This window comes from Echinococcus granulosus (assembly GCF_000524195.1).
Source record: "Echinococcus granulosus chromosome Unknown EG_S00113, whole genome shotgun sequence".
Lineage (NCBI taxonomy): Eukaryota > Metazoa > Platyhelminthes > Cestoda > Cyclophyllidea > Taeniidae > Echinococcus > Echinococcus granulosus.
The window spans coordinates 136,522-164,290 of NW_020170493.1; the positions used below are offsets into that span (position 1 = coordinate 136,522).

The window sequence follows — 27,769 nt, forward strand, 5'->3', positions numbered from 1 at the left end:
TATTGTTCAGCGGAACATTGATATAATGAAGTTTGGCAAAGAGATTTTAAGGTCAAATGATTTGTATGTCTTCTTCCGGGACGAAACATACAACAAACCTGTTTTGTTCATTTAATCTCGAAAAATACGTCAGAAAACATAAGTTATACAGTTTTTTCCTCGATACTAGATATCGTGTTAACTCAAAAGACGTCTCGGCTTCTGAACTAGTTTGTTCTTGTGTGCACATTTGCATCTAAGAATTGTTTTGTGTATGTATAAAGTTTCACTTGAAAAATTTATTGTTTAGTTGGAGAGTAATCTTGTAGGCAGTTCTCTTGTTGCCTTTAACTAGCGTCCCATGTGCAGCCGAGTCTTATACGTGCGGTAACCTCCCTCTTAAATCTCGGCAGGACAATGTGAATCTTTGGAAATCCCGTTGTGCAACGTCTTCCATTCATCCGAAAAGTAATTCCAGCGTTAGACTGTCTAATCTGCAACCAGTATATGGAGGCTGGATGCTGAAAACTACCCACCCGAATCAAAATTAGATATCATGAGAAGCTTAGCTGTAAAATGGGGCAAACGATCTCGGTTATCCGAACCCCCCTTCTTGGATGAATTCGTCATCTTTTCACATGGTCGATTTTGTCAATTTTTTTCCCAATATCTAACGCTTCCTCTGAAGGAGCACACACCATGGTCCCTCGCCGAACCACTGGTTCTGGAAAGGCACCCAGGAGCCTCCCGGATCAATCCGTCAATACAAAATGGCGTTGCCGTTAAAATACCCGGGCTGACCCCTAATGCCATGGGAACACCTCATTTTCCCTTAAAGAACCTTCGAATTGGAACTTCACACGCGTAAGGCGTCATCAAAGCAAAGTCCTGTCCCGTCTCTTATTCAAACCAAACCGGAATTCTTAGAATGAGGTGCATATCTCAACGAATTGCCACCTCCCCCTTCGCTCTTACTGTTGGCGAAATCGTCCGGTGTACCATCAAATAACTCCTGGCAACCCCTTCATCCCCTCTTAAAATGATGTATCGTAGTTGAGCTTACCATCTCAAGAAGCTGAAGGAGAAGGGACGAAACCACACGCGGGAATCGGAAACACCAGACACGTAAAATTTGATACCGCGTCTCGCGATTCAGGGGATGGTGGCGACAGTAGTGGTGGTTGTGGCAGGAAGGCGGGAAGTGGGAAGTCGAGGGTGGAGTAGGGAAAACAGGCGGTTGGACAATAGAAGGAGGCAGGAAAGAGATTGTTCCAAGGGCAGGCGCTTTGTATACAAATTCGCTCACTCGCCTGCACGCGCAAGAATTCACATTCACATGATTGAGTATCACAGAAAGGAGGAGGGAGAGAGAGTGAAGGGGAGAAAAGAGTGAATAACACACACAAAGAAATTGAGAAGCAGAGGGAGGGGGGAGTTCAAGAAGACGGCTTCGGCTCCGTCTTCTCCCCCATCGCCATAGATCGACTGCACCGAGGCGGTGGAGGGGGCGGCGGGAGAGGTGGCGGAGCGAGGTGATACGCGTCCTCAAAGTGGGTGAGAAGGAGGGCGTGCGCTGACCACGGCAATTCACCGAGCGATCGACGCAGTGGTCGATGCGGTGGAGTCAACTCCGCCTCAATCAGACCCGCTGAGGATACAATTGAAGTGCGTTTGTGCTGTTGACTATCACCGCTGCCGACACCACTGCTACAGCAGGTGTGACTGTGGTTGTGGTGCAATGCGTGTCCCGGTGGTTCTCGATCCGGATTCGAAGTGGAGATGCAGAGTTGTAGAGATTGCTGTGACCGTGGCGTGGCGACGGTGAAGGGTGCGGAAGGAATCGATAGGGGTGGAGAGGTTGAAGAGGATCCGTTGGACTCATCGCCTTCTGTTCCGATTGCTGGCTTGGCGTGGGACTGTAAATTAAGCGCAAAAAAAACTATGTAGGAAGAGATTATTGCCCTCTCTAGTACCACTGCTGGTGTAATCTATTCTACGCAGAGCAAACTCACCAGAATTAGCTAAGCCCGCTAAAGAAAAGGGGGAATTGTTAAATGGGGCTATCATATGACTGATTTTTTTTACTCATTCAGTGTCCAAAACTGTTGCAACAACTTACGAGTTCAATGGACCCAACACCGAGGCGGACGCCTTCAACACTGTTCTCATCATCAATGTGCCGATTTTCGTCTTGTGTCACTGCTTTGGCCCCTACAGTATCCTCCGCAGCGGAGGAGGAGGGAGTGGCTCGTTCAGCAGCTAGACGATGATGATATGCGAGCTGGTGTTCCGTGGGTATTAGGAAACACGACTGGGGGAAAAAAAAGAAGGCACGCAATTATATCCACCTAAAGGAATCTGCCTTACTACGATCAAAAAAAAGCCTCATTCACTGATGAAAGGCTTCCCAATTGGTATTGGTGAAATCGGACAAATAATGACCAATTGGAGCGCTCTCCAAGGTTAAAGAAACCTGGACATCTGGAGAGACACCTGGTCCCGGGAACAGTGAAGGACGAGGAACTAATCCTCTCCAACAGGTTAATTGTTGTGGGAATGCAGCAAAAGGAATGTAGGTCAAGAAGACGAAGATGGTTGTAAAATTTTCTTGTAAATAGCACCAAAGGAAGGAACAGCGCTGCAGCACAACTACGAGGATCGAGTTCAAATAGTTGGGAGATGTTGAGGAGATGACTACGGAATAGGCATGCAGGTCTGTCCATGATGCCCGCACCCATGAAGGCCTCAATTTCAGTAAAAGGGCGTGCGAATACCAAGTGGCGGGTGCGCGAGGGGCAGACGACGACAACCATCCCGCCGTCTTGACGAGAATGGCCACTTTATTCAGCAGACAATCGCTGACACTGGAACACCTGACCACCTTCACAGGCCCAAGCGTGAGCAACCATCATCCCTCACTCAAAAGATCGACTGCAAACCTCTTTTTTCTCAGTCGTAGAATCACAAATTGACGTCATCAGACAAAAAGATGTTGCGTTTCATTTTGAGACAAGCAGAGCTTTAAACAGTGGGGAGGTTTTTCGGAGGTCCCTTTCATGATGCCACCTACGAGACAACGGTTGAAGGTGAGTTTCGACGCATGACAGCACATCCAGTTGGTGCAAAACTCAACATGCCATGGTAATGTCCTCAAGCATGAGGCGAGGGAATTTCCTGCCGGTTCAAAGGGGGTAGGCGTGTTTCACGAGTCCTTTGCCCTTTGATAGTCTCTCCACTGTGCAGAACTGCCTCCCCAATCTGACTGTCTATCTCCACCCTCCTCGCAGAATTCCAATTGCAACAGGACAGATCAAGGTGCGGGTGCTTGTGCAGACGAAAAGGAGGCGATCCAGCCGAGATCGAGATCAAGTTCGAGTTCTGCATCACGACCGAAGGTCGAGGATCCCCTCAAACCATCGTCGCCCCCTCTCCCAGTCAATGTTGAGTGTAATGTGGCAGTAGAATCGTCCGAGTCTACCCCTGTCAGTAAGTATCCGCCTTTTCTCGCTTGACAGTGACATTTAAATACGAGATGCCCAACCTCAGTGGTGTCAGCTAGGATCGCCGAAATTGACTAACTTTCCATTATGGTTGGTGAGAATGCGATGCATCTGTGTGGGTCCACTTCGCAGCTTTTCTGGTAAGTTTGGAGTGAACGAGTGCGCTTCCACCGATCCCCTGGGGACATGGAAATGGTTTCGCATTGACCCCAAGGCGTTGTGCACTCTACGCGTTCAGAGGCCGCGCTATCGACGACTTGGCAAATGACCTGTAAGACGCGAGCGCAGCTCCATAAATGCCACCACACTGTGGAGGTCAAATCATGGGTGACTGAAAAGGTCACGTTGCATTCTCCATACGCCAATGCTGTTGTCAAGTGGGACGAAGATGACGAAGATTCTGACAGATCCACCTGTTCCACCCTCCTTGTCGGTAGCCTTGCCCTGTTCAAGGCTGGACAACGTTCCGTAGCCAGTTCAGCAGGTAGTCAGTCAACCACTAGCTCTGCACAGCAGTCATTGTCAGCTCTTGCAGTATGAAGGGGCGCCGAGTCGCCATGCTTCACTGTTTTCACTTCCTTTGTGAACGGTTCCAGTTGGCACAGTTCGAGCAGTTGCCAGTCGATCCACTCGGTCAGAAGCCTTCCTTGAAGAGCCAATGAAAGGGATCGTGCTCTTTGCCACGTGAGGGGCTACTGGCTCTTCGTTACTCGGCCAGCGTTTCAGACGGCGAGTCAAGTTAACAATAGTGTCATCAGTCAGTCAAAGGAATGCGCTGTTAAATTGCACAGCGGGCCGGGATGTAGGGAGGCGATCACCTATCCCTGCACCATCTGTATTCCGCAGCCATCAGCCAAGAGAGAGCGAGATTTGTCAAAGTATTTTGACATTTTTACACGCAAAAGACCCACTTAGGCTCTATAGGCTTCCCATTACTCGGTTCAATTTTTCTTTTCGCATCTGTGAAATAAATTCCACACTTCCATATTGAATTCCACATTAGTGCTTTCTATATGCCTTAGTCACTTAACCTTTCCCATCTCCGTCCATTCTTTGATAGGATCTGCCTTCAGTACCGATCCACATTCTGGGAGTCAACGAGTACGCATGGGAAAGATGAGGATGAGGTCATTCTGTCTTCGATTACATGTAAAAACATGACTACTATGCAATCATTGGAGACTGCCTCGGTTCTGTCGACGGTAATCATCCACGCATCCTTGAATAAACTCACTTTTAACGTAATAGGCCCGTGTAAAACAGGTGAATAGCTGAGTGACTGCTAGCAGAGGATTGTGAGCTCAAGCGCTCAGGATATTTGTTCTAGGCGCCTTTCTCAATTTTTTTTCTCAAAAACAAAACAGAAAACGTGGTGGAGGACATCTCATTTTATATGGGGGCGACTGTGTGGAAAAGTGATTAAATTAGCCTAGTGATGGATAGAATTAGAAGTTACTGAAGAAAGCCTTTTGAATGAGTTCTAGACTGAATAATGTCATTTAAGATATCAAATGCCTTCATCGAAAACTGAGAGTAGGGTAGAATTGAACGTTTTTTGTTTAATTAATGACTTCCTCGATAAATTGAGCCAATTAGGCTAATCAGGATACCCATACAAGCCTTCAGTCGTGCCTCCTATGCCCCCTCCCCCATTGTGCAAGTAGAAATAGGCCAGGGTCAGATTTATTACCTTGAAAAGGTAAGTAGTCTCCAAAGAGGCCTTGCTGGATTGACAAACGATGCTTAAGGGCATTGGCACAGTCACAGCTTGCCTTATATATGCAACGCTCCGGCGTCACACGTATGTGACGCGCGCTTTGCCAGTTTATAGTAAGTAGTTGTGCCAAACCATGCGTGGCTTTAAAAAATGAGGTCAAGTTCCGACGTTCTTTGCCCAAGGAGGAGAATTACACTTTATGGTATTCTAGCAATAACTGAAATGGGCTGAGGTGGGAGATTTCCCTCCGTGAAGCCCGGCCAGCGAAAATGGAAAATGGCGATGGAACAATGACTCACCTCGAGAGCAGGAATGATTGAGATGAGCGATCTGGCGAGAGGTAGCATAGCATAGGAGAGGAAATTGATTTGACAGTCCACCAAGTTGGACTCATCCATCACCGGAGACAGAGGCAGGTTAGACTTCCGTTCGAGGTCACGCTTAAAAGGACAGGGATGTGAAGAATAGGATGTGGCTCTACGAGACAGAAAATAAGAAAATTATTCTTATCCCAACAGGGATGAATTTGTGCTACCACCGCTACCAGCAACGTCCACGCCTGGGCGCCACCTCCAGGGCAGGGAGGACCAAGGCCACTAACATCCCAGTACCGCCTACAAGTATTCGGAAAGCCAACCTTCCAAGACCAAAAACTGAAAGATTTGAGGTCCTGTAAATTTCACATCTTCAAAGGCTCAATATTTGAAGAACTTCCGGAGACGCCCCATCCACTCACCTGAGCACTGAGCTCGTTGATAAGCCCCATGAGCCAGGGCCGAGCAACATCAACGGGTCGAATCTCCGTAGAGATATCGCACATCTTCAACAGCACCACCATAGTCAAAGCGTGAGACTCGTCGTCTTTATCGAAGATGCCTACTAGTTGAGCGGTGGTCGGTGCGGTACCATTGATGGCCGCTGACGAAGCCGACTCCGACACGTCGCGAATGGCCACTGTTGCGGCATCTATCGAGTGCTCCAGCATTTTGGCTGTGAAGACCTCCAAAATGTCCGTGTGCTTGGCCATGTCGGTACCTAGGATACACCTGTTGGGAAAGCAGTTAGAATGTGTACTAAACTTCAGTTAGTAGATCCAATAAGAGGTCTGCTCCTATCTGTCAATCAAGCTCCAATGCACAAACCTGGAATGGGAATGTCAGAGGATTGCTTCTTTGGACTAATATACCACTGCAGCATCAAGAAAAGATCTGTGTTAAGTCGCGTCGCCGACTAAGAATGATATTTCATGCACTGGGAAAAAGCGCCCACGTTTTAGCAAAGCCTCGATAATTTATCTCAGTACTGAGAGCCAAATTTGCCAGTGATCAAATGCGATCGGTGGTCCTGATGCCAGATCATTTCCTGTCAGTAATTAACTACTCAGTCATGAGGCATGTTGGTTTAAATAAGTGTTTAGCCAAAATTTACAGTCCCAATATTATGTTTTCTCCCATTAAAAGCTAGCAAAGCTGCGAGAAGAAGGAGAGGAGGTGACTGACCGGACAGTATTTTCACGGACAATTTCTATCTCCTTGGCAGTAAAGTTGACGAAGATGTTGGTGGCCGGCGTCCGAACCAATTCAAAAGCCACAGCGCAGTGGTGGTTCTCCAGCGGCGACAGGGAATTGTAGCAGATGGATAGACGCGATTGGGCATTATTCTGCAAGCACCACAATAAAATCTTGCCTTCATATTAGAATCGGTTGTAGATTTGAATAATCAACTGATTAATCAGCCTGGTTGACAACAGCACTAATTACGAAGTCAATATAGGGAGAATACTTTTGCCAATACTGCCCTTTACCTAGTGAAGCCTCACAACGCAGCAGCACACTGCTACTTAATTCTTTACAAGTAGAAACGGCAAGCCTTGAGGGTTCGAGCAGAGTGTCCAATCATTGCTACTCATAATTTTAAGTAGCAGTTGCCGTCGTAAGGCCAACCAACCAGACTCATCTCCACCTTCCCTACAGGAGGGAATCACCACGCGTCACGTTACTTTGTGTCATATTTCCTTCAGTTGAAACCGCAATCATTGATCACAATAACAAATCGACTTGATTGGCCTTTGTTACAAGCACAGGATTAAGGAGCCTGCAGCTGTGCCCTAACCCCAACCCCTTCGACTACACCATAGTGATAATTTATAAAACCCAGGGTTAAGAGTGGCATCAGTGTCAGTGAAGGCCTTAAAGATCGGAATACTCTCCCTCATTGCACTTTCAAGTAGTGGATCCGGCTATCCACCTAGATTATGTTACTCACAGTGAAGGACACCTTCGTGAGTACCGCCGACTACTTACCGCGCTTACAGCACTCAATATCAATCAACACATGAATGCACGTTCACCCGACTGAAAGAAGAAAACTACAATTCACGTTCCAGCTATGAACGACCGTACCAGCGGATCCACCTACCTGGTAAGCATTTGTCAGTCCAGGGTGATCCAGATCGTGACAGATGGCAGCAAAAAGGAGAGTGAAGAGGTCCAGATGGCAAAACAGACTTGCCAGATCCGCACACCAGATCGATGTGTACATCTGCAATTCCCGGTGTCGATGTCCACGTCCATGTTGGCGGAGGGAGAGGTGGCGTTGTCACATTGTGGTCGATGTTGTTGGCAAACGCCATTTGGAGTTATCCATTTCAAGGAGACGACAGGATAAAGAATGTGTGTCAATAGAGTTGGAGGCAATAATGAGAGGCTTTGTTGGTGCATCCACGTGGATGCATCGTTTAAGCATCGATAGATACTACCACTGCGTAATCAAATACACTGCTTTACAGTGAACTGTTACCGAGGCACGGAGACCCAACCACCCCACATCCACATCAAGTTAACCACTCAACCAATCAGCTTTGAGCCACTACATCATCCACTTTTTAATCCGAGTTGAATGTTCTTATGTCAAAGACCTTGGACGGACTGGAAGAAGGAACTACGCCTCTATTAACGCGGAAACACAAGGAGAGACGACACAACAACTTATGCGGAACAGATCTGCAAGGGAGGAAAGTCCAAGAACTGACGCCTTCTTCTTCCGTAGGGACTCGTGAAGGACTTATTGACATCAATTTTCCACTCAGTAGGTCTTGTTAAGTGGACTTCCTTTTGGTTGAATGCTTCCACTCAAGGCAATTGGCAGACGAATTGCAAAATTCAGTCACTTTTTTTGGTATGCAAAGAGGAAAGGGGGAAATAAAGGGAAGGGAAAACGAGGAGGTTGTTCTTTCGTTGGGTAAATTTAGCTTGAAGGGACAAACCCCTCATGAAAAAAAGAGAAGAAAACGTGATTAGCATGCGAAATTTGCTTGCTCGCTTGCTGCAGGCGAATACCATCTCAATCGTGTAGTCTTTTGGGGAAATTCGGCCAAAACAGTGGGCCAGCCCAGACAATACGGGGTTACCAACCAGCCGAGTGCGGGGACAAATGAAGTTTTTGTGGGTGAAGGAGGCATATCTACCCCCCCACCCCCTACGAAGGACTTCCTTCAAGCGCGGCACCCTACTCTGAGGGATGAGGATCAGTTCAACGTCTCAACGATGGCCATGCCTCTACCCCCAACAAGCACCCATGATCTCGACAGCAGTAGTTCGTTTCTGCCCCACAGCATGGCAGGCGGTCGCGTTGATATTTACCTGGCACTTTAAACGCCTCATCCCGGACACCCGATCAAGGCAGCCCTACTGAGGCCAAGGAGTACCTTTGCCAGGCAGGCTACCATTCTCGAAGCGACACCATCGCATCGCATCGCTTGGCGATCAAACTTGCCATCAAACCGGTGGAGGCATGCGGATCCCACACCCAGGGCTGTTCCACACTCACCCAGACCTACTTACAACAGCTTCCACGTCAAAACTCCCCTTCCATGTGGTTGTTATACCACGTGGAATAAGTTTCTCCATGTAGCAGCACAGAAACACAGCAAAGTTAAACGAAATTCAGTGCTGTTCCTACTCTACCAAACCTTGGTCTTGTTCATCTTTCATAAACCCAAGGGTCCCTGTTTAACTTGAACAAGTAAGGAGACACTACCCACCATTTGTGCCACCATGAAGGCGTGTTTGAAGTTGTGGAAGCTGACGCAGTTGTACTTCGCATATACAGCACACAACCAGGCGTCCAAAGTCTCCTCCGGAATGTCACAGCGTTGCACCAATCGCAATCGATCGTCCACTGGCACCTCCATCTCAGTCTCTGCCATCGTGGAGCTGCATTGTGAGGAGAGGACACTGCTAGTGGTGCCCTCATCACCCATGAAAAAGTAGCGCACAAAACGAAGCAATTGAGCGTCTGTGTAGGGCCAGTTGTTGAAAGTCGGTTGACGGAGTTGCTTCCGCAACTCGGCTGACAGCGGTTGGTGTCTATAAAAAGGGAAGGAAACAAAGAAAAAAAAATGAAAATCGCAAACACTTGCTGATCAACATCACATCAGTCCATGGTTAAGAGGCGAGTCAATGCAGGATGGATAATTGTTCCATTGGAACATTCGAAGATGGTTTGATTGGTTGATTAATTGGGTTTGTCGGGGCCTCCCTACACGTACCCAACATAGTCAAGAAACTAATTCAAAGTCATCCTCCCATCTATCCATTCAACATCCAGTCTATTTACCTACCCATCAATCTACTTACTCACCACCTCATCAAACCATTTATTCTTCCATCCTACATCTGTCAACCATTCATCAGGCAATCCCAATTCCGTTAGTTGTAATCCCATCAACCTCCGCCCAGCTCGCTTCCATCCACCTACCACATCCAGCGTCTACTTCAATCATTCACTGACCCATTCACTCCCGACTCAACCAATCAGCTATTGCCACACTTTCAAACGGAGAGCAGAACTACTTAATCGACAGACCTAGTGTGATAGTACTCATTCCACACCGTCCAACACGCCTCCCGAGATTGTCTGATCGCGCCCAGGGACGGGTGCGGCGGTGGTGCTGTGTGCATCCCCGGCGAATCAACATCACACGAGGCCAATGCACGTTCTACTCCCACCAGGAAGGAGGCAGCAGCGGCAGCAGCAGCAGTAGCATTGGTAACTGTGCCACAGGCCGCGAGTCTACGACGACTGACTGGAGCAGAAGCAACAGCAGCAGCAGCAGCACCGCCACCACCACCAGTGGCAGCAGCAGCAGCAGAACTGCTGTCATTTTGACACCCCTGTCGGTACTGCTTGTACTGGTACTCGTAGTGATGGTGATGGAGGCTCTGGTAAATAAAAATAAAACACTTAACAGCAAGTAGAATCTGGTGGCTATGACGTCAATGGCAAGACCCAAGCATGTGCGTACGCGTCCTTGTGCGTAAGCACACACACACACACAAAATAGGCAACAGCAACAGCAGCCAATCGTCGGGCGGTGCGGTCACGTGGCAATGCCAAGAACCATGATTTGTAAGAGCCCTGCTGGAGGCAGACCTGATTGCGTTCCCTCCCTCTTTCCCTCCCTTCCTCCCTCCACGCATTATTCTTATCCACCTCGTGCGTCACGCACTGCAATTCGGACACGAGTGCTGCAATTCCGTCTTTCTCCACCCCAAAAGTGGGCTGTTGTCAACACTGTCCGGCAAAAAAAAAGACGGACAGACATGCATTCACCAACTCACAATCTATGAGGCAATCAATAGGAGAGGCAGTAGTGTTTAACGCTTCCAAGATTGAAATCGGAGAAGAGTTTCACTTGGCAACGCCGATTGCTCACATATTCGAGGAAGTAATTGTCTAGTGCCTAGTTTGTACTGCACTTTCAGGGGGTGTAAGGTCAGCCTCTGGCAAACCTCAGTCCCTTGACGTGTTGGCATTAGCCCCTTTTTAAGGGGGGTTTGGTGTGGTGGCTAAAAAAGTCTCTCTAAAGGAGGAGAGTCTACGACACCGAGAAAACGATCCGATTCGGCATTTCGGGGACGACTGAAACAAAAGAGGTGCCAAGTAGCCCAAAACGTCGCATTCCATCATAGGTGACTAATTTTTCCTAGTGAAACTGTGGAGACAAGGATAATTAAGGCATTTTCCAGCACCCAATTAGGGTATTTAGAGGGCCCATAAAATACCTCAGAGGTAGGTGCATCAAAACTTCCAGAGTTAAGCATAGGTGAAGGAAAGTTATTTTTCCTCCCTAATATGGTTCGAACAGAAGAAGTCACCTCAAAAGCAATTTTAGCAGCGGAGTGCACCTCTCCACCCCAGAGAATTTGACCAGAAAGGAGAAAAAGGAGCCTGTCGAAGGGAAAAAGTGGACAATCGTCCATCGATTTCACGCTCCCCAAGTCAGTCCAACTTAGAGGAGGAGGATTTTTCTTTTTACCGAAAAGTGGCAAAAAATAACGATGTCGCCTCTACTGGGGAGGCGCTTGTAGGCACGTAGAGGGTAAAATGAATCGGCACTTCAAAAGCCTTATAAAAACAGAAAGAAGTGTAGAAAGGGAGTGAAAAAAGAGTACTGTCAACTTATACTAACGAACGCCTCACGGGTATCAGTCGCACAACGATATACTACTAAATTCGCAGTGGGAACATTCATCACTTGGAAAACTGTCTTAATGGAAGAGAGATTAAGGCCAAGGAAAACCATGTCGTCGATGGAGGACTGGTTGGGTAATGAGGTCCCTACCGAGGTGTCTCTCAGAGGCCAGTCAAACATCACAGGAGGCCAAAGAGGACGCGAATTGGCAGGATTAATTTGTGGAGTAATATAACAGCTAGAGCTCGAAAGGGGGGTGTAATTATCCTCCCTAGACTAAAGCCATTCTGTACCTTCTTTAGAGATCTAAAAGTCAACTGGATTGATCACGACAACCGGGAGATGGAAGCTAGAGGCTTGAGTAAATCCCTTAGAGAAGCACAAAATTGACAGCTAAGCACCGCCAGACAGGATAAAATGCCTTTTTAAATCCCCTCCACCCAAAAAAAAAGAAAACTGTCCGCAATTTGCTGAAAGAATGGGATTATGGAGGAGGATGAGGAGGTGGTGGTGGTATCGAATTTCACTGCATGAATAAACAAATCTGTGAATGTGGTTCCAGTTCCGAAAAATGGAAAATAAATGTGGCATTTACTTTAGCAATGAGAGAGAAAGAGGAGAGAGTGGAGTAAACAAAAAAAACTTTTCCCCAAAAGTGCCATCAGAAGCGCCCTTGGAGATCCGTACCAATGTACGCACAGGTAAGAACATTACCAACGCGGAGGATCTGGCCACGAAACCCGTTCGACAACTACCAAAATTAGACCATAACGTCTGATTGTCCCTTATGAACAACTGCAAAGGTGTTTTGAAGGGGGACTCGGGAGAAACTGCCCCGGCTGCAGAAAATACAAAAAATTGCAATAGGAGGAATAGTTGATGAAAGTGAGAGGAAGAGGAGGAGGAGAGGAGGAGAAATTCATTTTATCACATGAATAACTGGTTAAATAGAGGAATAAATTCTATTTTATTTAACAGAGGAATTCCTTAAAGCTAAATATTAGGGACTGCTGTGAAGATTCAAAGGGTTTAAAACCATTTACAAGGGAGGACCTTAAACGGCTACGAAGACCATGATCCCGAGAAGAACAATTAAAGGAGCGGAAGCATGAATACAGTCGTTTTTCCTGGGTAAAGTAGGCAGATTTCACCTGCTAATGCACATACGCAAAACCCATTGACCTGGCAGTTTCCGCGATCCTCTTATCATTTCCCTGAAATATTACCGGAAGTTGCCCCTCACTCGATTAATTTCAACCCTTCGGGTACCTTCTCGAGGACTGCAACAAAACTGCGGCGGTACGTTCTGCCATGGCCTACTGAAACTTCGCCAAGCCCTCTGCAAGACATTCAAAGCGACCTTCTGTAGCAGAGTGGATGGGCTCAAAGTGGGCGGAGGGGGCACAACAAAGGGCAGGTAGCCAAGTGCCAACAGAGTGACGCACATACCTAACATGGAGGACTTGCTATGATGCACACAAGTAAACAATGGCATGGATGTTACAAGTCCACCGAATAAGTTACAATTTAACCAGTGTACCAAATCACACACAAACTTTTCAGTCATTTCTCACACCGAAGCTGCGTCCCTTAAACAGGAGAGAGAGAAAAAGAGAATGACATAAAAAAGGAAAAATAATGCCGAAACCTTTGGTGGAAGTTACTAAGGCGCATGAAACAGTCTAAAGATGTCCTTTAAAATATCACTGCCCTAACGATAAGAAAAGTGCGCATAAATCACTTATTCACAGAAAATGGGTTGTTTCTTCTACTCTTTGTTTTATTCTTTTGGAGGGAGAAACAAGTGGGAAGCTGGAAAAAAGAGGGGGAAAAAAGATGGAACAGTTGTTGGTGGATTGGCAACAACCAGCGAACCGTGGTAATCAGGTGACGCTTCTAGGCTACGTGACCACCCAATCAGAAAAGGGCAACCAGAGGGGGCAACCGGCACCCCCTGTTTGGCAAGACAAGCATAGATCTTGAATTTCGTGGACAGTCATCACGTTGAATCTAAGCGATCAGCCAATCAAACAACCATTTAGTAGCAGGAAGTTTACCCGTCATTGTTCAAATTTTGAAGAAAAACCTAAAAATGTGACGCTGTTTTTTCCGGAGGGCCATATCAGTCGCCGAAGTACTCGAGACCTTGGCCTACTGAGTGATGCGGTTAGACCCTTCCTCTCAAAAGTGATAAAATCCAACTAGACTAGACGAATTTTGGATCAATCAGGTAAGTAGTTACAAATCTCGTTGTCCACCGCATGGCTAATTTTCAAAGAGCCCAGAACAAATACTCTTTCCCCTCAGTGTCGCGGTTTTTTGACCTCTTCAAGAGCCCACGAGGCCCGATTTTCACTAAGGCAACGCGGCCCTTAGTAACATCTTGATAGGATCTAAGGTCTTCTAATGAAAGGGTCAACTTCAAGCCACCATGTCACTTCCACCCAGGTTACCATCTATTTAAGGACACCCAAGCGATTTGGGGAAACGATTACACAGGTAAACAAAGAGCCTAGCAAGATTTACGCACATTAGGTCAATTTTAGATGAAAGAAGATCAAACAAATACACTCCAACAATTGCTTGATTTAGTTGACAGCTCGGGCTTTGGGTGGCGGGTGATGATGCCCTTTGGAAGAAACCATCAAAAGCAGCATCCGAATGGGATAGGAGGTGGAACAGTCACGTGGACTTTTGCAGCGCCAGCCCACGTATGACTGACTGACTGACTGACATACCCGCAGCAAAGGTTCATGTGACCACGGCTTCAATTGATGCCAGACCATCTGAGGGACGCGGTAAAGACGTCCTTTCCACCACTGCCTTCACCATTCGGCCTTCGCGTAGTTTTTGAAGACCCTTTCTTTTAGACGGAAAAAATACAGGAATTCTAACCACATGAGGCCAGGAGATGCCCGAGGGAGGTTGATAGACCTGCAGCTGTGTGATATCGTCATCGCGGGGTGATAAAATACCGCCCCAAAAGTCGGGTCTTGGGGGATGGAAAAGGCCCGGTGTGTTCTCCAAGCAGGTAGGCAAGTCCACTTGTGCGTGGTATGCCGACCGAATAGGGATGGGCAAAAAAATCACTAAATTTAGACGCAGAGAGTCAAGAAAGGATGTGACATGCATGAGAGAGTCTCCTCTGTTTTGTGGGACGCAAAGCCAATCAGCCAAGTGAAGCCAAAAAGGGAGAATAAAACGCTATTCCAAACAGAAAAAAGCGTTATTAAAGGGAAGCATACATTTACTACATTACTTTTCTGCAACTACAAAGCTCCAAGGCAATAAAAATACAACTAACCTTGGAGATATAAGAACGGAATTTTGGGATTTGCGTATAAAAGGGTAGAAGTTATACCTAATTTTGTGTCAAAGTCAAGTCATGATGAGAATACGAAATCGTCAATGTACAGAGTTGAAAAAAAAATCCCAATTTTTTACCCACAGCAACGCAAAAATTTTATCGCTAACTGCATTTTTCCCGTGGTTTTAATGACCAGGTATAAGGAATAGAAAAAAAGGCAAAAGTCATGCTAACCGCAAGTTCCTTCCGCAGATTGGCGAGATTGGAGAGGAGGGGCTGGAGGGAGGGAATGTAAGAGGGGAGGTCGTTGGAGTGGCAGCCTCTTCCACTGCCGATTTCGGGGCCGGTGAGCTGGGACGAGGAGGAGGAAGGAGGGGTGGTAGAAGCGAAAGGAGAGTTGGGTTGCCTTTGGTGGACTGCAAGCGACTCGCTAAACCGTCGAAGCGCTTCCTCGAATTGGTTCGCCCTAAAACGATTTGGAGGAAAAGTTTGATAGAAGTGTAGGGACCGCTAGATAATTAAAGGGGCCATGGCTTAATCAAAAGTTGACTAGCTCTTCAGGCAGGTTTTGGGGCTATGTTGTTGGTAATGTCGAAAGAGAACTGCCTGGGCTTCGTCACAAGGAACTTCGAAGTTCAGTTTTATAGAAACAGCATTCCATGGGTCCTCAGGAACCTTCCATGCGAGAATAGCGGAAAAGACACCAACCCCATTTCTCACAAGCTACTTTAGCACTAATACAAATCGCCGCAACACATCCCACTTCCAACCTATTCAGACGATAAGATCTTGGGAAGCTTCAAAGCCTTCCACAAAGAAATAGGAGCGAAACTTGCTGCAGCTCTTACATACCATTTGTCTTCAATACAAGGGACTGATAACTTTTGAAGTCCAAATGGGTAATTGGAGTCTTGGCAGAATTTAAAACCGTCTACGACAAGGTGAAGAAAATGGAATTACCTACGATATTCGCCGCCGATTTAAGGGCATCTTGAAGATGGATTCCTCACAACCAATACGGCATGGAAGGGACAAAGTCAGACGAAACCTACATTATTTGCCTCCATAAAAACATAATCTAACGAACTAGTGTGTTGGTTTCCGTTCTAACGGGTGGAAAATTTTTAGAGGGGAAATGTTTTAACAACTTCGAGCGGCAGTACGGAATTAAATGCACTTTTACACATCTGTCCCTCCCTCCATCCGCCCTTGGTGTTGAAATCAAAGAGTTGCAAGCGGGGAAATAAATCATGCTGTGACGTTTTTTGGCCTAAATCACCTCACCGGCGCCACAAACAAACGCAGGCACACGTGACACTGTTCACATCATTACCATCAACCATCACCGGACGTCCGTCATGCTGACCACACTCGTTTATAGCCTCAGGTTCAACCCTAACTCTCTCTCTCTCTCTCTCTCTCTCCACTCTTGCTGCTGCATTTCGCATTTGCAGCGCGGACAGGAGAGAGAAGTAGGCATTCACTTCCAACGAGAGGTTCGTTTTTTGCCTGCTTTTTTGATGGGAGTACCTCTTTTTTGTTTGATGGAACAGGCATTCACTTGCCCACCAGCTTGTTCTGGTTAGACTGAGAACCTGTTCCGCTCGCAACCCACCCTCCCAAATCCTTCACTGCCAAAGAGAAAAAATTGCCAAACGATTTGTTTGCGGAATGAAGTTCAACGATTCGGTGCTAGGCTTGAATTTCACTACAATTTACAAGAAAACACCAAAATTTGCTTATTTTAGGTCTTGTTTTAATCGTAGTGAGGTCAAGATCAGCTTCCCTTTGACCGCAAATAACAAGTTGCAACCACATTGGGAACTAAGCCTAAAAGGTCACAAAAATTCGATGTAAGGCTACTGGGTTCAACCCAAGCCTACGATGAGTGGCCAACCCAATCCACATGACAATTGCAAGTGGATGACGGATAGGGAGAAGGTCCAAATTCCGATGGATTAGCCTCCTGCCTATCATTCCAGGTTTATTTTCAACTCTGGCTCTAGCCTTGATGTGATACCGGATTAAATTTTGGCCCATTGTTGGTAATTAAAGGCTATAGGTCAACATAAGGTTAATCGGTTTAACTTAAGCTTCATATCAGCAAAAGAGCCACTTTCAGTCGAACGACAACCTGATTTAGCGGAAAAGAATTTCACCGCACGACATGGTGGAAGGTAAATCCATGAAGACTGTCAGTGACCCTGAGCTGCCATCTGTCCAATATTTTGCTTGAACCCTTCCAAGGTCAGAGTTAGCCCTAATTCCGGCCTTACAACTCTTCCAATGATTTCAAGCGAAAGTATCTTACCGTATTGGAGGCAGTGAGATTAACTGTATCAAGGTGAAAGAGAAGCTGTCCCAATGATAACCTCGGCCTGGCCTGGTTTTGTAGTGGACACTTTTACTTGACAAGGGCATGAGAGATGTACTTATTCACCGCTGTATGGTCTGATTTAAAAAGGCATCACAATCCCCAAACAGAACTTTCATAAAGATATCAAGAAACATCAGTACTAAGAAACCACTTTGACAGCTACATGAACAATCGGTCCGTACATTGACACCTAGTTCGTCAAACCAGCCCATCCGGCCGCTGAAAGGGTCAAAATAGCAACGAAAAGGAAGTCCAGGAAAGGGTGGAAAAACATATGCCAGCTAATGCGCTGCAACTGCTTTTAGAGGCACAGAAAAAGTCCATACCACAGAGAAGCTCCAAAATGTGAACCGAGAAATTCTGCACTTTCCGTGAAAGTGCTCTCTCAATAAAACGCATCAATTTTAACGTGATTTTAACAGAACTTAGCGTCAATCAAACGTACTTTCTCGGTTAAACAATGTCAATGAACTTGGAAGGGGTGAACATGCAGATAGTCTCAGTAAGCTCGCATCATAATAGGCGGTCCAACTAACCCACTAATTACACCTCCAAACACTAATAGTAACATTTGCAGGAAGTGTTTGACAATCAAACGCAGTCAAACAACGCTCCAGTAGGTGCAAATAATCCAAGTATGCATTTAAAGCCCACGCAATGATTCAGCTCGATTTGAAAAGGGATTGACCGCTAATCAAATCTACAACGACAGATCACAACAAATCAGCAGATCTCAGATTGAACGGATACCTTGGTTGGAATACAGAAACAGCCAGCCAAATAGCTGACCCGAGGCAAAAGACGTGGTTAAGGTGTGAACACAAAACGAGATATGTAAACTTCAATGGAGGTGTAGGCTGGAGAATTACAAGCAAGGTAAACAAAGGTGATCGCAATAAAAAAAAACAACCAGGCGCGCATGACTCGTGCAAGACACATTCAACACGAGTTAATGCAAGTGCCAGATGGATAGCCAGACCACAGGGAAGTATGTTTACGAGGAGAAAAAAAACAGCGACGGAAGTAAACAGCATAGTACTTCGAAAATAAAAACACCAACTGGTATGACTCCGGCTTTAAGTAGGCAATTCTCTGGGCAAGGTACCCTTTAACAAGGCACCCGCTTACAGCGTAAATAGCTGACGACCCGACTCGATGGTAATGGTGAGTGATTTTGCACAAACTTGAGAAAATAAGGTGAATACTTCTGACACGAGGATAGGCCGATACCACAGAAAAGGGAGATACAGTAACAGCACCAAAAGAGTCAGTTTGACGGTCCATATAAAGTTTCCAGTAATAGTTATTTAGTTGGAAGCAACTTTGAAGTCAGATGATGAATGGGAACTCCAAAAACCGTAACTCGAAACAGACGAGTAGTCTCCGGATTCAATGCGACAAAACGATGTAAATAAGAAAGACAATACCACCCGAGAGAAAATTTAATAGCCATTTAATCAACTTGGGTGGATTTAAAAATAAGTAGGAAGGACTATTCAGTGGCATGCTTATAGGCTGACATTGCCACCCCCATAGTAGGCACAAATACACAAAAGCGGGAGCAGCAAGAATTATTAACTGCCCCGTTTGAGACTGTTGAACTATCACCAAGACAGTTTTATTGCTGAATTAGCAAAAGCGATAAACACCGACGCCGCATACATAAGCCGTAACAGACATCACCCCTGCATTAGCCAAACCAATGCCAACGATACCATACAGACTAGACTACCATTTAATCCACTTATTCAAGTCGAACACATCTGCGTAACAGATCGAAAGAAAGAACTCATCTCTGTGTCACCTTGTAATTAGGCCAGGATCTGAGGTCACGACTATGACTCCTCCAGTTCCACCAATCTACAAACCAACCACCTAACCTTCAAATAATACCAAAGTGACACAACGATCGGACGAACGGCGGTACGGGCAGACATCCGAAAGCAATATCAAAGTGCCACACGTCACTTTAATCCCAAATCAGGAGCAGCCATCACCGCCAACATGTGATATACACACGGTAGGGCGGTGACTCGCTCGTACGATGACTGAGCGGTTCGCAAAACCAAACTCCAAACACAAATAGACAACCAACCACATGCAAAAATACGTACACATGCAGGCATAAAAGTAGTCACAAACACACGGAGCATGTGAGACTACTCCTATGACGGTAAAATCTGCATCCCCCTGGTAACCTTAATACAACCTTGAAATAAGGCGCAATAATGACGTTGCCACTAAAAATACCCCAACCACACCCTTCCACAGCAAATTGCCGACGTCAAACGAAAAAGATAATTGGAACATCAGTCTGAGAATGAACTAAATATCTTCAAACTAGCTTACCGTATTTCTAGCTTCTTAGACAAATCAATTAGCCGAGATTCATCCACCATGCTCTGCCTCTATAAAAAGAAATAAACCGAGCTGTGAAAGGCTTTACAGCCTGTACAATGCAAACAAATGTAAACCTGCCTTTACAAAGAGCATCTTGGAAAGCCAATGAAACACAATCTAAATTGCGTGTCATACTGTATACCTTGCAGTACATAGCATAAACTTTAATAAAAGGAAACAAACTACATTTAAGCTTTTCAGGAAAATAAAATTTAGACAGAACAACTATTCAAAACGCACTGATACTAAAAAGTAACAAAGGCGCACACATGATGGTCTCGATGTTAACACTAAAAAACCTAATCAAAACTTAGTGAAACACCAGACGGCATGCAGAGTGACCAAAAATAACATTTAGGAGATATGACGGGTCGACTAAACTAATAAATTGGTAGAAGTTATAAAACACAGCACATCCATCACAAAAGTCAGAAAAAAGGATAGATTAACACAAAAAAATCCTTCAGAAAAAAAATCTGCAACATAAAATACCTGTGGGTAAGGTAAATGCGTGTATACACATTGTGTAATGCAGCGCATATAACAAGATAGTTACGTGAAGATGCAACCCAACTTATTAGCAAGACAGCCCAACAAATAAGAAATAAAAATGACACGTTGTATTAAAATAATTCTGTCATATTAAAGTAAACAAGCAGTAGTGTAAAAAAAGCTAGACCTACTGCAAAACAACATTGAACGCATAACCCGCCAGCAGCTGGTGATATTTTTAATGAAGGTGGTTGATTACAACAAAGGAAACAAAACTAATTTTGGCCATAAGTAAAGCAAAAAGACATCAGGAAATAACAGCCCAAAGATGCACTTCTCTACTAGGCAAATTTAGGGGGATGTGCTAAAAGAATGAAAAAACGAGCAAAAACAAAAGTTGAGAAAAATACTACAAGAGCGTACAGCCAATTCAGTACATACCTTTTAGTACACTAATCCTCTAAAATGCAAAACTTTTAAAAGGTGTGTCAAAGATTTGGCAGGCCGTAAATGTAATACTTCCATTTCTCTCCCTAGTCAACTGATTCTGCTTAAAACTCGGCATCAACCAAACCATCTAAAAATGTGGCCTAGGATTACAGCAACTTGCTGTAAGATGGTGTAATACGATAGTGCTTTATCCTTCGGCATTGGTAAGGCGCCACTTTCGTATTTTGAATTATCCCTCTCGTACCTCGCTGGGTGGGCTGGCTTTTCGGGCCATGCCAATAGCCCAGACACCTTCTCCGTGCTGAATATATATATTCGGCCCGAGTATTGTGTCTTCTTTCGTCTTTAGGGAGTCTCGGGACGCTACCTTGGTGGCAGTGGAAAGCGAACCCGATCTTTAAGGACATGTATCCTGATTTTCCACTTCTGCGTGATAAACTCTATTGGAGCGGAAGAAGTACATATGCTAAGGATGGGAGAATGGTGATGACTCCTAACAGAAGGGTTGATGTTGACATCTACCTTCGGCATCTATCCCAGTCCCGTGTTCTGAAGCAAAGCTATCAACAACTGAAGCGACACTAGCCTTGAACCATCTGGGAGTTTTATTACGGATTTTCCCTACCGTCCCCCATGGACCTGTATTAAATCCCGTCCTTCCTTACACAAATTTACTTTTAGGCCAGTGTTCCTACATCCATCTATGGACACGCATGATGGCCAGCGCAATTCCTTGTCCTGAACCAAGTTCCTAAACCGGACGAAACTCCAGGTCCAGTCAAGCCGCCAAGAGGGATCAATGACGTTGAGGTCAAGTATCTCCTCAGTTGCACGCTAATTTGTTGACTGGCACGACCGGATCGTGGGTGTTTCTTTACTGCACCGAGTACTTTGTAATGGCTGACGCGGGAGGTTGACCAGTGGGTGCGCCGGGGGCGACGCTCAAAAGAAAAAAGAGGCCATGTAATATGATGGTGGTTTATGCCTCAGTATTGGTGAGGCGCCACTTTTGTACTTTGAATTAGCCCTCTCTTGTCCCTCGCTGGGTGGGCTGGCCTTTGGTCCATGCCAATAGCCCAGACACCTTCTCTGCGCTGAATATGTATTCTTTTGTCTTCGGGGAGTCTTGGGACGCTATAATAATGGTTTTCTACCAAAAACCTAAAATGCGGCCTGCCTTGCTAGGCATGCAAATAGAAATTTTTCGATGGGCCAAACTCATCCCAAACATCCATTGAAAACACTATGCATAGGATTTTATTGCTTAACGTAAATAACTTGAGACAAAGAGTTGAATGCAAATTTGGTGTTACTTGTTCAGCTAGCAGCTTGCTGCGGTTACCTAAGGGATAGATAAAAGCTATAGCCACACAAACTTCAACTCCGACACTCAACGTCAATGCTAGTTTCATAGCAAAAACACTTATTTCCAAAAGCAATTGTAACATAGGTTTTATGTCAAATTGCACTTCTCACCCATAATCAGATCCCTAGTAGACCGGTCAGAAAATAAAAAGGCTACCGATCCTCCTTCCAAAAAGGTGCTGCATAAGAATACGAATAAATTAGCAAAAATGGTTAAAACCCATTCCAAACGCTACCTAGTAAGGGTATTAAAAGCTCCCTTTGTACTCACCTGTATTTTGGTTGTTTCGCATTGTTTAAATTAAGTGAAATCTATAAAAAACACCTTTGCTTGCTTTGTATTTAGTTTTTTTTTCTAGTCCCTCCGAGAACAACGTGATAGGCCCCCTATTTCGAATATCTGCCATTTTAAGCTCATGCATTTTTAAACAAAGAATGACATACGATGAATGGTTGTTATGTAAAGTTGACCTATACTGTATAAACTAATTTAGGATGAATTACCGTAAAAAGATATGGATTAGTCTCCATTTGGTTAATTACATTAATGCGGTTTTGACCATATACTTCACATTAGGGGAGAGAGAGCACTAATTAACACTGCTTATTTGTGGGTGGCTTTAACCATTACTAGCTGTTAATGTTGCAGCATTTAATTTGACTATAGCTTTTTGTGTATATGCAAGAATTTTTAGGTAATTTGGGTTGAGTCAACATCACCTCATGGCTTACTCGTGCCACATTGACAAAATCTTTCTTCTGTATTTGACATGTTGTAATAAACTTAATTAGTTTAAATATCAGGCTAACTTTTATCCTAATAACATTGTAATGCTAAATGCTGACCGAGCAAATTTGTTTAGATTTATCGATGCACTTCTTCCATAAAGGACAATGTCCCTGCCGCTGGGGTCAGTCTTGGCGCCCCTCTGTTTCGTTGTTTGCGTCCGTGTCGATCTTGACCATGGCACGTAAGCTGTTTGTTGGTGGTAACTGGAAGATGAATGGCAGTTATAGCCACATTGACTCCTTCTTTGAAACTCTCAAAAAGGCTGATACTGATCCCAATGCTGGTAACGTTTTGTTCCTATGGCAACTGCATTCCCTCAGATGTTGTAATTGGTGTTCCCGCTTGCTATTTGAAGTATGCTCAGGATAAAGCTCCGAATGGCATTAAAATCGCCGCCGAAAATTGCTACAAAGTTAGTTCTGGTGCATTCACTGGTGAAGTAAGGTAAGTATTTGGAGAATTTATTCCGAAAGTTACACATTTGTTAACGGTCGTAAAATACAATCTTTAATATTTGTAGCACTGAAATGATTAAAGACTGTGGATGTGAATGGGTCATTCTTGGCCATTCTGAGCGTCGTCACATTTTCGGCGAGTCAAACGAGGTTCGTCTACCCCATTATATATCTTAGCAAGATTTTTCTTTAGTTGATCGGAGAAAAGGTGAAACATGCTCTCGATTCCGGTCTTAACGTTATTCCTTGCATCGGTGAACTGCTTTCAGAACGCGAGGCGGGCAAAACTAATGACGTTTGCTTCGCTCAAATGGAGGCCATTGCCAGTCAGTTTGGTTTTCACCATCTTTGCCATCTCCCTGTAGACTCCTAAATAATGTTCCTCTTTTATTGCAGAAAATGTTCCATCAAAGGAAGCCTGGAATAAAGTTGTTATTGCTTACGAACCTGTTTGGGCCATTGGCACTGGCAAGACTGCAACGCCAGCTCAAGCTCAAGAGGTTCACAAGGTCGTTCGTGACTGGATCCGCAAGCACGTGGATGTCGGAATCGCTGACAAGGTTAGAATCCTCTACGGGGGCTCGGTTACGGCTTCCAACGCCAAAGATCTGGGTGCCCAACCCGACGTGGATGGATTCCTTGTTGGTGGAGCCTCCCTGAAACCCGACTTTGTCACCATCATCAACGCAAGAAGATGAGAGAATGGGGCTGGCCTAATTCTATCTGTTTCCTAATCTCTTCTTTCCTTTTTGACGCCTCCCTTTTTTATGCTCCGTCTCTTTCTAAGTAAATTAGCCTCCTTATTCTTCGCCACTTTTTTTGTTAATTTCCCTTGTCTGCCTCATAAATGTTGGCATTTTCAGTTAGGGGCTATAAAAAGTCGACTTGCCTATCTTGATTGCTGCTTTCCTCCCATTGTTTTCATTGTTTGCGTGGTGTCAGGCGCACTGCCGTTTTTTCACATGCAGTGCTTGATATCCTAGTTGGTCATTTTCAAGTGTTATAGCTAAAGCTGCTGGGTGAGGTATTCTGTCACGCGACCAGAATGATGAGCTCCAAGTTTTCTAATGGCTTCTTAGAGCTCTGTAGTGTAGTTTTCAGTAATTGATATGACCAGGGCGGTTGAACACCTCCACGCTTGTACTGACCAAAGCTGTTCCAACTCTGGCGTGGAGTTTGCTGCTTTTTCACGGATAATGCTTTTCAGAGTATCCGGTACAAGAAAGTCATTTCGACTCAGATGTCGACAGGGCCATCTCGGCGACCCCTGTCATTCCTCGTCTGTGTTGGACATCGCAAAGTCGGAGACGCAAACGAATTGGAATTATTTCCTGGCCAGAAAGAGATTGTTATAACAGGTATTGATGTACTTGATGGAACACATTTAATTTAATACTTGTTTGGAATGACCCTTTGAGTGGGCTGGACCGCGGAGTGAGTCTACAGGCTACACGACGCCCTTTAGAGTGTGTGTGTGGAGGGGTGTGCGATACGCGGTCTCTCCTATTTCACAACTCATTCTGTAGTATTGTCAAATGTGTATGCGAATATAACGTAGTAATTGTTACCTGGAGTAATGCGGAGGCCGTAAAATGCAGATGTCATAATCTTCCTTCGTTTTGTGGAATAGAAAGGATGCATTACCGGTGACTTGGCGACGCATAGATGTTGCTCATCAAGAAGTTAAGGATGCGATTTTTCCTACTATTCATTCATCTACCTATTTGTTCTGTATATATCCATCCATCCATCCTGTAACCACCCATCCATCCATCCATCCTGATTCCATCCATCAGTCCCTTACGCATAGTAAGGGAGCATAGAAGCCAGGGGAAAAAATGTGTCATGGCAATTTTGTGTAAGCAGTTGCTTGTATATCTGTTCCACGTGAATATGGAAAGGTATTTCCCTATACCAGTCAATGATCAAAGACTCCTTTCCCATCAACACTTTCCATAAATTGACAGTGAAGGGAGGAAGAACAGATTAGCTGTCTCCCAGCTCAATTCCCATCCCTTTGTTTAGGTGTGTTATGGATTTGGACATTGTTTTAGACGAAATTGGCTGATGCTTCTTGGTCAGTTGTGAGACGCCGCGTCCTCCACTTCGCTTGGTGATGCCCTTCTTCGTGGAACACTATCCAGCCTTCAACCAAACCTATCTTATCACTTATTTCTATTATATCTTGGGCCTAAAGCGACTGCAGTCTATAAGCAACGTCAAAATCGACGCGATTTGCGGCTGCTGGCTGTGGTACTAGCCCGTCACCCTTCTTGATGTGACACCAAAGCCAATTTCCGATATTGCATCCCCTAGAACACTTAAAGGGAGATATTCCCATCCCTTTATATCAAAATCCGATGTGGCCTACTCGCTTAACTCCTAAACCTTACACACTTAATTACGAGCACGAAATTGCTTTTTACTGCAAAGACCTGCAAAGGATCTGTCAATTGTCAATCAAAATCGGGTGTCGTGATATGCAAATTGCAATTTCCACTGCCATTGTTTAGGCACCCTCAATGACGCATGTTGGAGTATTTCTTTGTTTGATGCGGAATGTGCTGCGTCGTTGATAAAGGACTGCGAAGTCGTGACTACGTTGACTTGTCCAAACTCGGCTACACTCCCCCCTTTTTCGAAAGGCCTGTTGCATTTACTACTTTTTCTTTAGTGTTATAAGCCAGGCTTACTTACAACCCATTTGATCCTAAAAACAAGACTATTTCTCCAAATACGACTATCACGCAGCCTCGGGAACTTGGCGCGGTGTGCAAGTCACGTAGTCAGCACCCATAGCTCATCCTCCTCCGCCATTGGACACCTCAAGGTCATCATTGGCGCCTTCGAAGGAGGCTGCTTTATTTGACACACCCATAGACGCACCTTTAGTTCGCTTGGGTACGGAGACTGCTTAGGCGATAATGATATGGTACAGAGTAGCAGAGTGAAAAAATCCATTTTGGGGAATTCCAGGTGAATAGGCATTTACAAGGGGAACAGTCGGCTTTGTCTCAACAGTAGTGCGCGATTGAAATGAAGAAAATTACTATTTATAATGAAAGAATCCAAACTGGGCTTCATTTTTACCAAATTTGCGAAATGCCCGTTACCATAGTTACGATCAAGTAACATCGGACAGAGTGGGGTAGTGGCGCCTCGCCTTCAGCGTAGGTGACTCACCGTTTATCGAATTTTTATCGACTTGGCGGCATTTCTGACACGAGTAAATGACGCTCCCAAAGGGGCTGTTTTGATGTCTAGATTCAAAGCAGGACATTAAACTTTTGCAATTTGTTATCTCGATACGAACATTTGCTGTTCTACAAGATGACGCAGCATTTTCAAGGCATGGAAATCGTGCACTAGTTGATGCGTCTACTCTTGAGGGTATGGCAAGCCAATCAATTGGCGATCATGACGTAATTGAGGAACAGACGTAAAATTTGGTGGAAGTGCTTTGATATTGCATATGAGGAAAGTGGTAGGCGTTTAAAGGCCTCCATGCTTAGCTGATGGAGGTCAAGGCCCGTCAGGAAGTAAAACCGGCCGATTTTACCGCATTAAATCTGTCCGGTGGTAAACGGAAAACCGTTGCCCAAGTGGGCCAGGTCACGAGGCCACCGATGACTAATGGAAGTGAAGTGTATGGGGGAGAGTGGCGGATTTCAAATGCCCCACTGACCAATCAAAGTCGAGCTATCAAGGAATGCACCAAATGCCATTTGAAATGCCTGTGACCTCATAATGCATATTTAAAATGAAAAAATTGTCCCCATATTATATTATATTATATATTATAAGGTGAGAACAATGTAGCCACCGCTAATGCATGGCAGTGTTAAGAATGTTATTGATGAATGCATGTATGGATGGATCCAGGATGGATGGTTGGAGTCATATTTGTTCTTCACCCCTTCGTCTTCGATCTCTGGAAAGCGCTGATGGCTTCCCATATTCCCATGGAACAAATAAACAAACAGCTACCCACATAAAATCTCCTTAATGTGTTTAAGGGACTGATGGATGGATGGGTGGATGAATGGAATCAGGATGGATACGGGATGGACAGATGTAGTTAGCAGTCCCTTTACCCTCCACCAAATTTGTGTCGTCAATGGCCTGGAAAGGACCGCAAGCCTCCCTCCATTTCAAACAGCCTCTTCTCTGTTGTATGCGCTCCGCAGTACTTCAGAAATGACTTCAAACTACTGTAGATGACAAATTTGCAGAGACGAAACCATCTTTCCGGCCTTCCCGAGAAGGGAGATGGCTGATCACATAGGCGGTTTCTCCCGTTGCCGTAATGGGTTAACCAATCAGAAGCCGCCTTGTCAGTGATGACCCCTTTTCGCACACCACGGAATTGTCAGCATCCAAATCCCATTTATGTCAACCCAATTGTGGAGCACCAAAACCCACCTGCTGTACCCCTGTCCACAACTAGCAGTATTCAATGTAG

General features: G+C 45.2%; 2 protein-coding genes across 2 annotated transcripts; one reads left to right on the top strand and one right to left on the bottom strand. All coding sequences in view use genetic code 11, as the record gives it.

Annotated features, from left to right (window-relative positions):
* Window positions 1–1,415: 1,415 nt before the first annotated feature.
* EGR_08632 (High affinity cGMP-specific 3',5'-cyclic phosphodiesterase 9A) lies at window positions 1,416–20,824 on the bottom strand (the record flags this gene model as incomplete). The annotated part of the gene is made up of 13 exons (XM_024497881.1): window positions 1,416–1,895; window positions 2,099–2,290; window positions 5,496–5,636; window positions 5,933–6,242; window positions 6,696–6,856; window positions 7,615–7,737; window positions 9,239–9,563; window positions 10,063–10,418; window positions 14,567–14,692; window positions 15,213–15,444; window positions 16,263–16,487; window positions 16,540–16,609; window positions 20,767–20,824. 13 exons carry the CDS (start codon window positions 20,822–20,824, stop codon window positions 1,416–1,418), a joined length of 2,799 nt encoding a protein of 932 aa, XP_024347706.1.
* A 2,202-nt stretch (window positions 20,825–23,026) lies between these two features.
* On the top strand, window positions 23,027–24,005 carry EGR_08633 (Triosephosphate isomerase; the record flags this gene model as incomplete). The annotated part of the gene is made up of 5 exons (XM_024497882.1): window positions 23,027–23,135; window positions 23,173–23,296; window positions 23,373–23,457; window positions 23,501–23,633; window positions 23,704–24,005. 5 exons carry the CDS (start codon window positions 23,027–23,029, stop codon window positions 24,003–24,005), a joined length of 753 nt encoding a protein of 250 aa, XP_024347707.1.
* Between the last annotated feature and the right edge of the window lie 3,764 nt (window positions 24,006–27,769).